The sequence below is a fragment of the Abramis brama genome, assembly GCF_963993115.1.
Source record: "Abramis brama genome assembly, chromosome: 18".
Classification (NCBI taxonomy): Eukaryota; Metazoa; Chordata; class Actinopteri; order Cypriniformes; family Leuciscidae; genus Abramis; species Abramis brama.
The window spans coordinates 1,924,084-1,939,742 of NC_139980.1; the positions used below are offsets into that span (position 1 = coordinate 1,924,084).

A 15,659-nucleotide genomic window follows, 5' to 3' on the forward strand; every position below is an offset into this window, starting at 1 on the left:
GAATTTTCATTTTCAGCATCATTACTCCAGTCTTCAGTGTCACATGATCCTTCAGAAATCATTATAATATGATGATTTGCAGCTCAAGAAAATATTTCTGATTATTATCAATGATGAAAACAGTTGTGCTGCTTCATATTTCTGTGGAAACCAGGACATATTTTATTTTTCAGGATTCTTTGATGAATATAAAGTTCAAAAGACCAGCATTTATTTGAAATAAAATCTTTTGTAACATTATACATGTCTTTACTCTCACTTTTGATCAATTTAATGCATCAAAATGTTAAATTCTTAAAACAAAATATCTTCCTGAGCCCAACCTTTTGAACAGTAACGTATATAAAACATATTCATAAAACATGAACAGTCCCATTGGATGCAATGATTTTTTGTTATAATGTTTATATGGATAATTTTGTTTGATAAAGATCCAGTATGTGGTGAGGTGTGTGTTATTATCAGTCTTGAATGCAGCTGAGAGTCTGGACTCTATGTTATATCTAAGAGTATTTTTTCCCAACCCACATGACTAATGGTTACGTAAAAATAGTCAAAAGTAATTTCAGAGACAGAGAAAATGATTACACTAGAAAGATTCTGAATCTGGAATAGCATGTACCTGACGAGCTGCACACAATATGGCCAGGGGTATTTATTTAGCAGCAGATAGGATGAGTTTCATCTAGGCTTTATGTCTCGCAACTGACAGAAGATGAGGATCAAAGACGAGAGAGAAAGAGAAGATCTGTGCAGAGAGAGAGAGAGAGAGAGAGAGAGAGAGAGAGAGAGAGCTGGTCATCTCTGGTTCTGGCCGTGGAGAGACAGATGAACAGATGTATGTTCATTTGAACAAATGGTGGTGAAGTCTGTGCTCTCGCCGCCTGATGTCCGTCCTCTGGGCGTTTGGGATCTGAAATCTTTTCCTCTCAGTGCAATCACATGCTTAAAGAACTGGAACCAGATCCTATATGGCCCTGTCCGACTTGGCCGATAGCTGGAAACCATTTCTCCGGTGGAGCGATTATGAAAGCGTTCTGTAATAAGCACACGGCGAACTGCCAAGTGTACGAGTCTTTGATTCTGAAGTTCAGAAATATTGTGTCCCCATGTCTGAGTTTATATCTAGCTAGGATCCCACGCGAGCTCTCAAACAATTTGTCGTCTTTGCTTGCTTTTTAGCAGATGACACTCACTCAACGTTTTCTATATTCCTTGATGTGGCTTTGTGACATTTGCTTTACTCTGTTTTTTTTTTTATTACAACACAAAATCTGGTTCAAAACCTAAACGGGTAGGGCTGGGAATCTGGATTAGTCCTTAAATTCAGTTAATTTAGGAATATCTCCGTGTTAATGTCATGCAACAATCTGTTGATTTTAAGAACCAATATTGAATAATTGATTCTTTGATCCCAGAATGCATTACGTTCAGAATGCATTAGTTTAGTGAAAAAAAGGAATGTCAACTGTAAATGTTTTATGCAGTATTGAATATATATTATATTATAGTATATATAAATATATAAATAGCTCAATCTAATGATAAATGGATCAATATTTGGTGTGTGCTTGTTGTTCACATTCTAATCAGAGTGTTGCGTTAAACACAAATTCCTTTGGATACAAATCGGGCACTAATGAGGTTTCATTTCCACAGCCAATCGCTGCCTATGTAAGAAGTAGACAGCAAAACAGACGTTCACGCTTTTGAGTTCTTCACATGTGTTTCCTCTGTCCATTCTTCCAGGCTCGTACATGATGGTGGACACCTCTCAGCACGATTATGGAGAAAAGGCTCGCCTGCAGCTGCCCGTGATGAAGGAAAACGACACTCACTGCATAGACTTCAACTATCTGCTGTTCTGCCCGGACGGCTCCAGCTCCGGGACACTCAACATCCTGGTGAAGGTCAACAAGGGACCGCTGGCAAACCCCATCTGGAACGTCACGTCCTGCACGGGTCGAGACTGGATGAAGGCGGAGCTCGCTGTCAGCACCTTCTGGCCCAATGAGTATCAGGTATGCAAATCACCCAGCCAATCAAAAGATGCGGCTTGTTTTCTGTAGACGAGATACGTTTATCTGTTGAGGTCATAGAGACGCAAAGATGCTAAAGCCCCGAGATACTCATGGTGAAGTTTTTTATCGTTCGTCGCTCATGGGTAAAATTAAGTTTGAAATAAATTTGCAGTGATATACTGTTAGCGGACATCCTGATGCCGTCCACGCTGCTGAGAGCGAATATTAGATGAATATATGTAAATATGTGCTGCACTTGACTAAATAAACACACAATATAAATGCCAGCGGTGAGAAAACAGCAGTTCAGAAAGCATCTGATCAGTGTTTGCACCAGCTCTGTGATTCAGCACTCCAGTCACGTCATGTTTATTTATACAGCACTTTATACTATAGATTGCTGCTACAGTTTTACTGTATTAAACATGAAAAACAGTGTCAGTGTCGCTTTCAGTTAGAATTACAGCTTCAGTTTCTACTATAAAGCGGTTCTCCAGTGTGTTCATGTTTTTACTCGCGTCTGAACAGAAGAAATGAGCCTGAGAAGATTTACACCTCAAAGAGGGCGGAGCCTCAGAGCCACGCCCACCTTTCCCAGAAAGTTCGCTTTGACAAGCAGATTCGAACTCCTGAAGCGAAGATTTAGTTGAAATTACATCACACCAGTTCATCTTTGATTTCGCTTTGAAGTATATTGGGTCTTGAAAGCAAACTGAAGCAATTTTCTAAAGACTTTTACCTCAAACTCTGAGCTCGAAATTCAAAGAGATGTTTCCTTGTGTTGTTGCACACTAACTCCTGGTGACACATTCTTGGCGTCAAGACCTCTAAACCAAAGAATGAGGAACGGCATCACAATGGATGTTTTGCTTGTAGGCAGAGCTGGTTTAGTTTAAGTGTGACCGGAGCTGATTTATGACAATCTAGCGGTTCTGCTGAGTTTTTCAGTCGTATTCATGACAGTTATGGACTCATTAATGTGTCCTTGCATGTGAAAAGTCACAAGGAAAGTTTCCTGCTGGTGAACGTCTCTTTGGGTCAGTGGATCTTCTTCACGGGACTTTTGTTTTTCAATGCAATCGCTTTTTATTGTCCCAGTAGAGTAGTATTTCATCCACTGAATATGACTGCTTTAATAATCAGTCTCTTCTCTTCTCTTCTCTTCTCTTCTCTTCTCTTCTCTTCTCTTCTCTTCTCTTCTCTTCTCTTCTCTTCTCTTCTCTTCTCTTCTCTTCTCTTCTCTTCTCTTCTCTTCTCTTCTCTTCTCTTCTCTTCTCTTCTCTTCTCTTCTCTTCTCTTCTCACTGTTGAGTGTGGGTGTGTACGTGTCAGTGTTTGCCTTGTGTGTGTGATCTGACGGGTTGTTCTGCTTCAGTGTGTATGTGTGTGTGTGTGAGACGGTGAATACTGAAAGCCTCCGTCTGTGTTCAGACTAATTGGGAGTCCTGACTGATCTCTCCTCTCTCTCTCTCTCTTTCTGTGTGAGAGACAGAATTTTAAACACTGTGACGATACAGTTTCTTTATGCGTTTAGGGCGTCTTTATAGTGTGCGTCTGTTTGCTTCAGCTTCATCAACCCTACATGTACACACACCTGGAGGGCCTCTGCCGGCCGTCTACACGCCTTACACGTCTCGCTCAGAGGAGCTGCGAGGAGACGCTGTTGTGATTAATATTGCATGATATTTCCGAGACGAGCTAATGGATCAGGAGGGCTTGTTTCTTCATGTCTGCATGTGATTTCTCACAGTATAGAGTATATTCCACCTGCTGCCCCCCTAAAGCCCCGGAGACGTGTCCCTTCTAATGAGTCCAGGCATGTTACGTCCCTTCATCACACTCTCTCGCTCGCAGTCCATCTCTAAACCCTGGTGTGGGCTTGTTATTTCTTGTCCCCTTTAATTAGGCACTGATGAGTCAGATCTGTTGCTGGAGTCCAGTTTATTTTAGCTGAAGACCTGATTCACTTTGGTTTTGTTTTCTCTGTGTGTAACTCCTGAGGGAGTCTTCATCCCCTGCGAGAGCGCTACACTTCCCCGATCAGATCGTTAGTCACCACGTCAAACGGACTGGCTTAATGAGCTGGACACCTGCCCTCGGTTACTTTCAATTATTCAATGTCAGATCGTCTGAAATCACGCCAAAGCTCAGAACTGAAGCGTTTGAGGAAGTCGCTCGCGTCCGCTGTCATTAACGTTGTCAAAGGGAATGAGTTAACGTGTTGCTGGTGTTCCTTTGGTCATCCTTCAGTTCCCATGAATGATTGAATATCCAGTCACAGTCGCTAAACTTGAGAGAAGAAGTTGTTTTCGTTTTTTTCTTCTAAGGCAAATAATGTTCATGTTCCTTTGTGGTTTCTGGCTTATGATGTGTTCTTTAATAATGTTCTTTGAGGACGCAAAACAGAAATGTGTGTCACCAGCAGGCTTGTGTGTGTGTGTGTGTGTGTGTGTGTGTGTGTGTGTGTGTGTGTAATCGCTTGGCTAATTAACTAATTAATTACCCACTCACTTGACAAAAAATAAAGAATCTGAACTTAACATTCTCATTGGTGATCTGACTCCTAACTATAGCTTTATAATTCACTGGCATACCAGAAATGTTCCGTTAGTTACATTTCTCAAAGTCCCCCTGTGGTGAAATCCAGCTTTTAGTGTAGTTTATATGTGTATGTGGTGTTTTTAATACGCTTTAAGACAAAGCATGTGTAAATTCATAAGTCGACAGCATTGCTGAGTATTTCCTCCTTAAAACTGCAGTGAACCAAAGACAGTCTCAAAAACACGCTTTGAAATCGCTGGTGTTTCTGACGTCACAAACTACCTTGTAACCAATCAGATCAACGTGTGATCGTCAACCAGTGGATCTCTGAGCTGAGTGAGTGAGTGGAGGCGGGGCTCATTTGCATATTCATAGAACCACACATACTAAATGAGGCAAGGGTGTCGAGTTACATTCGAGATATTTTAAGGCATGAAGACTTTTTTTTTTCAAGGAAAAAACTTTTAAATATGTCATTTTGGTGATCAAAGATGAGTTTTAAGGGATACAATTATTGACTACAGGGGGACATTAAGATTATTCCTAAGAAATGCAATTCTTGAAACATTTCTTTAGAACAAGAAATAAGACTTTGGAAGCTTTTGGCTTTGGCTTCGATTCCTGATCAACTCAATGACTTACTAGACTCAGTGTCCTGTTTTGTAAAGCGGCATGTATTTTAAAATAGGGTGAACTCAGGTTTATTGGGACACTTTTTGCCATTGAGATGACTGGGAAAATGAGTGTCCCAATCAGGTAGTTTTAAAGAGCCTGTCCCAAGCAGTGTGTTCATCTTTCCTGTGCTCATGAACGTGTCCCGTTTACGGCTGCTCTCATACGAGCCCAATGCTGCTGAAGAGCTGTCATTTTAAAATGAAAAATAATGTCCCTATTTGGCATGTTTTTGTCTTTACATGAGATGTCAGGCATTATAATGATGATCATTGTTTACATCATGATGCCACTTCAGGGAACATTCCTAGTTATAGTAATATATATTATATGTAGCTAGTGTTACGCCGTAATGTTCAATATTTAATGTACAACAACCCAATAAATCTATGAAACATCTCATCTTTGAAGATTTACGGCAAGCTGGAGGTTAACATCTCAACTAGGAGAATTATACTTGTATATTAGTGTAACTCCCAAACTATAGTGTGTATTTGTATGTGTAATTAGGAATGTGCAAAATTAACACTTTTATTTAAAATTTGAAAACCTGAGCGACTGGTTGACTGATCATCTAAAGGATTAATCTGATCATCTGTGTGATTAAGATGGTTTACATTAGGCTTTTTCTTACATTCATGATTCACAGGTTAAAATGGTTAAAACTCACATGGTTAAAATACGTTTTACTTCAAATTGTTTAATGCTAAAATTATTGCCTGTAATCCCACTATCCACTATATGATAATAATTCATTTTCCCCAACTGTTGGTGAAGGATATATGACCATCACTGCATCGTTGTGCACCTCTAGCCATTGGTTAAAGAAGGTCTCACACTTTTCCCAGGGTTCACAGCTCCGTGTGAATGCCGATTTCCCACCTTCTCCCAAAACAAGATCCCTCAGGGCAGGAGATCCCGGAGGGGTTCGGAAGAAGGTGTGAGGGGAGTGATTTAGAGGGTGTGTGTGTGTGTGTGTGTGTGTGTGTGTGTGTGTGTGTGTGTGTGTGTGTGTGTGTGTGTGTGTGTGTGTGTGTGTGTTAGATAAAGGCTGGGGGTGTTTTGTGATAGTGTTGAGAGCTCACATTTAGTCAAGGTCAGCACACATAAAAACACACACACACACACACACACACACACACACACACACACACACACACACACACACACACACTGTTTTATCTCGTGTCCAGCATAGCAGTAGTTTATAAGTCGTTGCAAGCTCAGATTAGTGTACAGACTCCTGAGTGTGTGTGTGTGTGTGTGTGTGTGTGTGTGTGTGTTTGTGTGATGTGTGATATGAACGTTTGAGGAAGTGTATAATGTGTGTATGTCCTCTGTATATGATACAGAATAATATCTTATCTTTCTCACTCAGCTTCACACACACACACACACACACACATTTACCTGAAAATGTAGAGGTTTTTCAAATGATACGCATTATTATTAGTCTTGAATATTCTTGCCATTTTTAATATGGGAACATCCTCATTAAGGTTTTTCAAGCACTTTTTATTTGTCTAGAGTCTTGAGAAACACGAGCACACGTGTGTGTATTCATATCATTGTGTGGATTTCCATAACCTTAAGCCCAACATACAGATGTTTGGTATTGTTTTAAGCTGTTTTTCCCCATGGACATGTTTAACTAACACTGTGAGATATCTCATCCTCAGGCCACACACACACACTCTCTCTGATTGGCTACAGAATATATCTTGCTCTGAGTTTATACTACGACAAAGAAAGAATTCCCCCCGATATTAAACTCTTGATTTAACCCGTATGCTGTGATTGTGTAAGGAACACATATACATTTTAGCCATCATTCACTGATGATCTTCCCTTCCCTTTTATTTCCCTCCGTACAGTGTTTGAGTCTCACGGAGAATGGTGTGTTTTCCTGTCGTCTGGCCAGATAATGACTTGTTCTTAAAGTCATTAGGCTGATTACTCACACTCACTCTATTGTCCTGATTTAATGTGCTTCACTGTGTCTCTCTCTCATTCCTCACCTCAGTGTTGTAGATCAGCCGCTGGGTTTCACAGCGGTTCTGGTAGGGTTGCACACATTATTCAAGTGTGCTGTTATTACACATTGTTTAAACTAAAAATAAGAGTATACTTTCAGTCTACTTATCAGAGATATGCTTAACAAAATTATACTTAAGTGTACTTGGGTTATGCTTAAAAGTAAGTCTATATTTGGCCTATACTTAATCATTTGTTCCAGATACACTTAAGAAAAGTATTAATTGCATTCTTGACGTGTAGAACCGTTTACTATTTTAACAGAGTGGCCTATTAAGGACTTTTCCCACATGTATTGGTTGTATTCAAACATTATTATTTTATAAACTTGCATGTTTAAAGCAACAAGTCATCTTTGTGGTGGAACGGCCTTAAAGTCATTAGCACACGGGTGGAACTGAACCTGGCCTTTTTTCTACACAGTTCTATTAACCCACACAGAAACATATAAACCTGGCTGATTTTATTAGCAATTCTTCCAAGGTGTGAGCGTATTATAACCGACTTGATTCATATTGGCTTATAGGCCATTACCTGAATATATAATTCAGCATCTCATCATAAATCATTAAAGCTGCAGTCCGTAGTTTCTCCTCTTTGTCGCCATCTCTGTTCAAAATCTGCAATTGCAGATTTATTTAGATTTTAGATTTATTATCAACTTTTATCTGTTGCACGACAACTGCATTTTGGTGGACTATATATCTATTTATGAGTTTCTTTGTTCTGTTGAACAAAAAAAACATGATATTTTAAAGAATTTTGGCTATCAAAACAGTTGACGGTAGCCATTGACTTTCATAGTAAGATAAAAAAAAATAATATAGAAGAAAGAAACTCATACAGGTTTGGATCAACTTGAGGGTGAGTGAATGATAACAGAATTTTTATTTTTGTGTGAACTGTCCCTTTAATGATTATTAGCCCATTATTTAACAGTCCTGTTCCCCCATGTACATGTACTTATTAATAACTGGGTAATAACCCTGAACTTACCCATAAACATGACCTTAACCCATGTAATAACCTTATATTATCCCGTTCACTGTAAGTACACGTACTGTAAAATAAAATGCAACCATGATAACAAACAATGTAATCAACTTCTCAAGTAACGAAAACATTTTGAAAGACACTGAGAGTCTTCTTCTACCGAAGCTGTAACTCTTGGTCTTCAGACGGATCACTATCTTTTCCTCCGGCATTGATCAGAGAGATTGAAGGTCTGTCTTGTGTTGAAGAGACTCGGCTTCAGGGTGATCTCCATACGCTCAGAGAGCAAGAAATGACAGATTACAATCTAAACTGAGAGATGAAGTATCGCCCCGTCCCGGGCTGATGGATCTGCTGCGCGGGGAGTGGGATATATTGCCCCTAATGGGTCGGAGTGTTGGCACGCGGAGCGGCTGGGATGGAGGACGTCTATTCTGCGGGAAAACAACATTTCGGCACGCGTCTCTCCAAATGATGAAGGACATCTCGCTCTTCGCTCGCTGACAGAAATAAAAAAATATATAAAATAAAAAAAAACGCACCCCACGCATCACATTGGCATCAATAAGGATTTTTCCTTGCTCTCATTGTTTACTCAGAGAGCTGTGGTAATGATCACCACTGCCAATGCAAATGTGTGTGTGTGTGTCTGTGTGTGTGTGTGTGTGTGTGTTCTTGACAGGTGAAGAGATGAGAGCTCAGAGCTCAATATCTGGTGAAATGATGCCAACAGGAAGAGGAAAGTGTGCATGCGTGTGTGTTTTTTATATGTGTGTATCTGAATTGCAGTTTTTCGGCAACACTTTACAATAAGGTTCATTAGTTAACTACCTTAGTTAACGTGAACTAAGAATGAACAATACTTCTGCAGCATTTATTAATCTTAGCTAATGTTCATTTCAACATTTACTGATACAGTATTAAAATCAAAGGTTGTATTTGTTAACATTAGTTGTGCTGTATTTAGTGCTTTTTAAAGTCACCATGAAATCAAAATTTGTGTTATTTTCATGGAATATTGCAGTGTTTATTACTTAATGATTTATCAGTGAACATCATTATTGTTTTAAATTCATGTTCCTGATCATCTTGAATCAGAATAAGTTCCTCTTGCAGCATCTCTTCTCTTCTCTGATGACGAGGGCGGGGCAACCTGTCAATCACACGAGATTCACCAATAGCAAACCACAACCATCCAATCAATTCCCCACAGACACAATCAAGCCCCGCCCACATTTGTTCTTGTTCCTGAAGCGTTTCACAATAAAGTGAATGCGACACAATAAAGAAGATAAAGAAGAAAAGATCAGCACAACTTACAATTCATGCCGAGTTTAGTTAATTATCACTAGTATTGGTGTGAACAGTGATATGCTGAAACCTCTTAACAGTCTTAAAGTTGAGTGTGTGTGTGTTATCCTGCAGCGTTTGAATGATTCCTCAGTCGTGTGCTGCTACTTTACTGAGAGATCAGATTTTCATCTGCTACACCAGAAAACGTGAACAACTCCCGCAGATTTAGGAACCATATACACATACAAACCCTAGCAACCACACAGAGACACCATAGCAACCAGCCTGAACATCTTAACAACCACAAGGTCTCTAAAACACTCTTGTTGGACTGAATACATTCACACATGCAGAGACACAGTCATCATGTAGGTGGCGTGATGTTGTCTGTCAACCTGAGTCTTTCTTTCCTGAGGGAAAACAAGAAAATGAGAGCTGCCTTTCTCTCTCTCTCTCTCTCTCTCTCTCTCTCTCTCTCTCATCATAATGTTTCTCATCTTCGGTCTGAGAGTGTTTCTGTGTGTTTGTGTGTGTGTGTTGTGAGTCATCAGCCTTAAGCGATATTGATTGTGGTACATGCAGGGCTTCAGATGTAATCAATGTTTCATAATTTAATGCTCTGAAGAGTCATTTATGTGTTCAATAGAAACATGATGGATGATTGTGTGTGTAATGGATGTTTAGACATGATGCAGTCCAAACACAAACCCTCAAAATCACTGCTCAGAATGTAAACACTGTCAAATATGCAGTATTTATGTAGAATGCAGTGTGTGTGTATGCAGCAAGTGCTTTGTGTGTGTGTGTGTGTGTGCATGCGTGTGTTTTAAAGGAGTCATGAACTGCATTGTTTTATTATTTTATAATGTTTCCTGAGGTGCATTTATAATGTTAGTATGATTTTTACATCAAAAACTTTCATAAATTTAGAAATAAATGGGCTTTTCCTACCCTGATTTTCTCCTCTGATTTGAACGCTCTGTTTTAAGCAACGTGTCTGTGTGAGACTTCAGTGTAAATGCCCAGTGCTGTGATTGGCTGTGAGACATCAGTGTAAACGCCCAGTGCTGTGATTGGCTGCTGTGAGACTTCAGTGTAAACGCCCACTGCTATGATTGGCTGCTGTGAGACTTCAGTGTAAACGCCCACTGCTGTGATTGGCTGTGAGACTTCAGTGTAAACGCCCAGTGCTGTGATTGGCTGCTGTGAGACTTCAGTGTAAACACCCACTGCTGTGATTGGTTGTGAGACTTCAGTGTAAACGCCCAGTGCTGCGATTGGCTGTGAGACTTCAGTGTAAACGCCCACTGCTGTGATTGGCTGTGAGACTTCAGTGTAAACGCCCAGTGCTGTGATTGGCTGCTGTGAGACTTCAGTGTAAACACCCACTGCTGTGATTGGTTGTGAGACTTCAGTGTAAACGCCCAGTGCTGCGATTGGCTGCTGTGAGACTTCAGTGTAAACGCCCAGTGCTGTGATTGGCTGTGAGACTTCAGTGTAAACGCCCACTGCTGTGATTGGCTGACACCTTTGCATATGAAATAGCCAGCATTACATGTGGAACTCTCTTGAAAACCTTTAGCGGGTTAGCATCCTAAAGAGGATGACTTCTTATATGTAAAAAGCTCAAGGAAAATTTGATATCTAAATTCATGACCCCTTTAAGGGTTGGTGATGTCTGCAGATGGTGTGTGTGTCTGCGTGTGTGTGCGTGCATGTGCATGTGTGTTTTAAGGGTGGAGTGATGTCTGCAGATTGTGTTGTGTATGTGTGTGTGTATTCTTACAATGAGGTTCTGATTGACAACAAAGCTGCAGGCTTTCTCATCCAGACCGATTTGCCGTCAACATTACAATAGGGCAAACACACACACAAACACACACACATGCACTCAGTAAAGGGGAATAGGTCTCTGTCAGATTATCGTCTAGACATGTTTAAGGCCACGTGTTTTCTGAGGATGAAGCACCAGGTGATGAAAAAATATGGTGAGAATAAACATGTCTTATTACAAGACCTCATCTTTCAATATTACACTTAATTCAATCATACAATTTAGATTTGTTTAGAGATAAAATCTTCACATTTGAAGAAAAGTCTAAATAAAACATCATCATTAAAGTTGTTATATTCATCTTTAAAGCAGTTTGACCCTGGCTGATGCGCTGAGTCAGCATGATAACAAATATCATCAATGAATAATCATATTCATCCCATTTAACCTGGAAACAACAGATTCCACATCAAAAGTACAATTCAAACATAACACTCTTAATTTCCTTTCCTAATAGCTTCATTTATCCGTTTCTGCACGTCTGTCCTCGTACAGTGAATCGTCATTATCACTTTTGGTTATTTGACTAATCATATTTGGCGATGATAGAAGTTTCACATGTTCTTGTTCCGAATGAATAGAGAAAGAAAAGCAAACAAACACACAAAGAGCAAATAAAACTCCTACACGCTCTCATGGGCGGGTCTGATCTGAGTGTGTCTTCCGGTGTTTCCCACCTGTGTGTGTTAAAGCGTGAGTGCATCAGTCTGCATATGTGCAGGTTTCACACACACGTGTGTGTTTGTGTGGAGTTGACGTGATGTCAAGCAGTGATAGCAGGATCCTGCGGTGTGACGGGCTTCATCAGTCTGTTTATGTGGCCCTGTGTTCATTTAGAGCAGTGGTTCTCAACCTTTTTTGGGCCAGCGCCCCATCCAATATCCAGGTCCCTGATTAAACATGTTTAACCTAGTCTTGCCTGGATCTTTGTCAGGGGCGTGGGAAACTTTTGAATAAGAAATAATATCAAGTTGTCAAAATACAACTCGTCAAAACGCGAATCACAACAAGCGTATCATTGAGAACACTCATATAAACAGCATATATACACACCCGAACTTGACTGCACATCATATTTTTGACATTATTGATACTGCTTTCAATCGTAATGCAATAGAGATGAACACAAAAAACGCCTCGGTTACGACTGTAACCTCGGTTCCCTGAAGAGGGAACGAGCGTTGCGTCGAGAATGACGCTATGGGGAACGCTTTGCGTGATGACGTCTTGAAGCACATGTAAAATCAGTCCAATGGTGTGGCGGAACGTCAGAGGCGGGTGACGTCACGTACCAGGAAGCTATAAAAGCCGGCCCGAAACAGAAAACGAAAGCTTCGTAAAAGTCTGAAGTCGAGCTGACAGGCATGAAGGAGATATGGCAAGGCGACGCAACGCTCGTTCCCTCTTCAGGGAACCGAGGTTACAGTCGTAACCGAGGCGTTCCCTTTCAAGGGAACTCCCGTTGCGTCGAGAATGACGCTATGGGGAACGTCTATACCAACGCCTCCATAGCTACGAATGTCTGTCCTGTGTGTAATCTAGAGAGCAGCACTAGGAAGATAAAACATGAGACCCTGGAGCAGAGTCTAGATCCAGAGAGTAAAACCTGACGAAAGTGTGCGGTGAGGACCAGCCTGCCGCATCACAGACGTCCTGTAAAGAAACTCCTGAAATAAGGGCCTTAGAGGCCGCCATACTCCTCGTCGAGTGCGACCGGACAGCCAAAGGAGAAGGCTGCCCAGCCGCCTCATAGGCAAGTGAGATAGCCTCGACCACCCACTTACTCATCCTTTGCTTAGACACCGGGCCTCCTTTGTTAGGGGACCCAAAGCACACAAATAATTGATCACTTTTTCGCCACAGGGCAGCTCTGTGGACATATGCGTCTAACGCCCGCACAGGGCAAAGCAAATTATTAGCCTCCTGGTCCGCATTCTGAAAGGGAGGAGGACAGAAGGCCTGCAGAACAATAGGTCTGGCCACATTAGTGGGGACCTTGGGGATATAGCCCGGTCTCGGATGAAGAAATGCTTTGATCATACCCGGAGCAAACTCCAAGCATGACGGAGCAACCGACAACGCTTGGAGATCCCCTATTCTCTTGAGAGAGGAAATGGCAAGAAGGAAAAGAGCTTTCAGCGTTAAAAACTTCTCAGGAACCTCCTCAATAGGCTCAAAGGGGGCCAGGGACAAGCCTTGTAGCGCAATGGACAAGTCCCAAGGTGGCACCCTAGAGCGAACTGCAGGCCTCAGCCTCCAAGTGCCACGAAGGAAACGAGATACCAAAGGGTCTTTCCCCACAGACATTCCACCCAAAGGAATGTGGTAAGCACCTATGGCCGCCACATAAACCTTTAAAGTGGACGGGGTTAGACCTGCTGTGAACCGGTCCTGCAGGAACTCCAGCACTGTACCAATTGGGCAGTTAACTGGGTCCAACCGACGGTCACTACACCAAGAAGTGAAGACTCTCCACTTCAGGGCATAAAGTTTCCTCGTGGAGGGAGCTCTGGATTGTAGAATGGTCTCAACAACCTCAGTTGAGAGACCTGACTCTATGAGCTGGGCCCCCTCAGAGGCCAAGCCCACAGGTTCCACAGTTCTGGGCGGGGGTGAAATATTGAGCCCCCTGCCTGGGACAGAAGGTCTCTCCTGACGGGTAACTCCAGAGGATGCCCGTCGAGGAGGGAGACCAGATCGGGAAACCATACTCGGCCCGGCCAACGCGGGGCTATAAGAAGCAGGCAAACCCGGTCCCTGCGAACTCTCTCCAGAACTCCCGGGAGCAGAGCAACTGGGGGAAAGGCGTACAGACGTAGCCTCGGCCACGTCTGAACCATAGCATCCAGTCCCAGAGGAGCTGGATGCGTGAGGGAGAACCAAAGTGGACAGTGAGACGTCTCTCGAGACGCAAACAGATCCACTTGTGCTTGGCCGAACTCCCTCCATATCAGCTCCACCACCTCGGGGTGGAGCCTCCATTCCCCGGGCCTCGGCCCCTGCCTCGACAGAGTGTCTGCTCCTATATTCTGGACCCCGGGGATGTAAGCTGCCCTGAGTGACAGTAACTTCCCCTGGGACCACAAGAGGATATGGCGTGCCAAGTTGGATAACGGGCGCGAGCGCAAACCCCCTTGGTGGTTGATATAGGCGACTACCGACGTGTTGTCCGTGTGTACTAACACATGGTGTCCCCTGAGATCTGTGATAAAGCTCCTCAGAGCCCGGAAGACAGCTAACATCTCTAGGCGATTGATATGCCAGGAACGATGATGGTCTTCCCACAGACCTTGAGATGAGCGACCCTCCAGGATCGCTCCCCAACCCGTGAGGGAAGCATCCGTCGTTAGCAGTTTGCGACGACAAGGAGCTCCCAACACTGGGCCCTGGGACAGGAACCAAGGTTTCTTCCACATAACCAGGGCTCGTAAGCATCGCCGCGTGACCCTGATTGTGCGAAATGGGTTGCCCCTCGGGGAAAACCCCCTGGTCCTGAGCCACCACTGCAGGGGCCTCATGTGCAGCAGTCCAAAAGGTATCACGTTGGAAGCTGCTGCCATGAGACCCAACAGTCTCTGGAACTGTTTGACAGTGAGTAGCTGGCCTAGCTTTACACTTTTCACAGCTGCAAGGATGGACTCTATACGTGGCGGTGACAGGCGCGCCTGCATCGACACTGAGTCCCAAACCACGCCTAAAAAAGTGGTCCTCTGGAGAGGAGAAAGCACACTCTTCTTGGCGTTCAGCCGTAACCCCAGCTCTTTCATGTGGGCGAGAACAACATCTCGATGTTGAACCGCCAACTGATGCGACTGAGCTAAAATCAACCAATCGTCGATGTAGTTCATGATGCGAATACCCTGGAGGCGCAGCGGCGCCAGAGCTGCATCCATGCATTTGGTGAAAGTGCGGGGTGATAAAGCTAGGCCGAATGGAAGAACACGATATTGGTATGCTTTGCCCCCGAAAGCAAACCTCAGGAACTTCCAATGACACGGACGGATGGAAATATGGAAATATGCGTCCTTGAGATCTATCGTGACAAACCAGTCCTCGGACCTGATCTGTGGCACGATCTGTCTCAATGTTAACATTTTGAACTTGAGCTGCATGACTGAATCGTTCAGAACTCGAAGATCTAAAATGGGACGCAATCCCCCGTCCTTTTTCGGAACAATGAAGTACCGGCTGTAAAACCCGGTTTCCCTGTCGGAGGGAGGTACATATTCTATGGCCCCTTTCTCTAACAGAGTGTTCACTTCCTGTTCCATG

General features: G+C 42.8%; 1 protein-coding gene across 38 annotated transcripts in view; it reads left to right on the forward strand.

Annotated features, from left to right (window-relative positions):
* The window catches only part of ptprk (protein tyrosine phosphatase receptor type K), a 188,609-nt gene that overhangs the window by 65,051 nt on the left and 107,899 nt on the right, over positions 1-15,659 (forward strand). For all 38 annotated transcript variants that reach the window (XM_084091694.1, XM_084091696.1, XM_084091695.1 and 35 more), the window contains one exon: positions 1,750-2,021. In XM_084091694.1, coding sequence (XP_083947820.1) covers positions 1,750-2,021 — 272 coding nt within the window. The remainder of the gene's footprint in view (positions 1-1,749; positions 2,022-15,659) is intronic.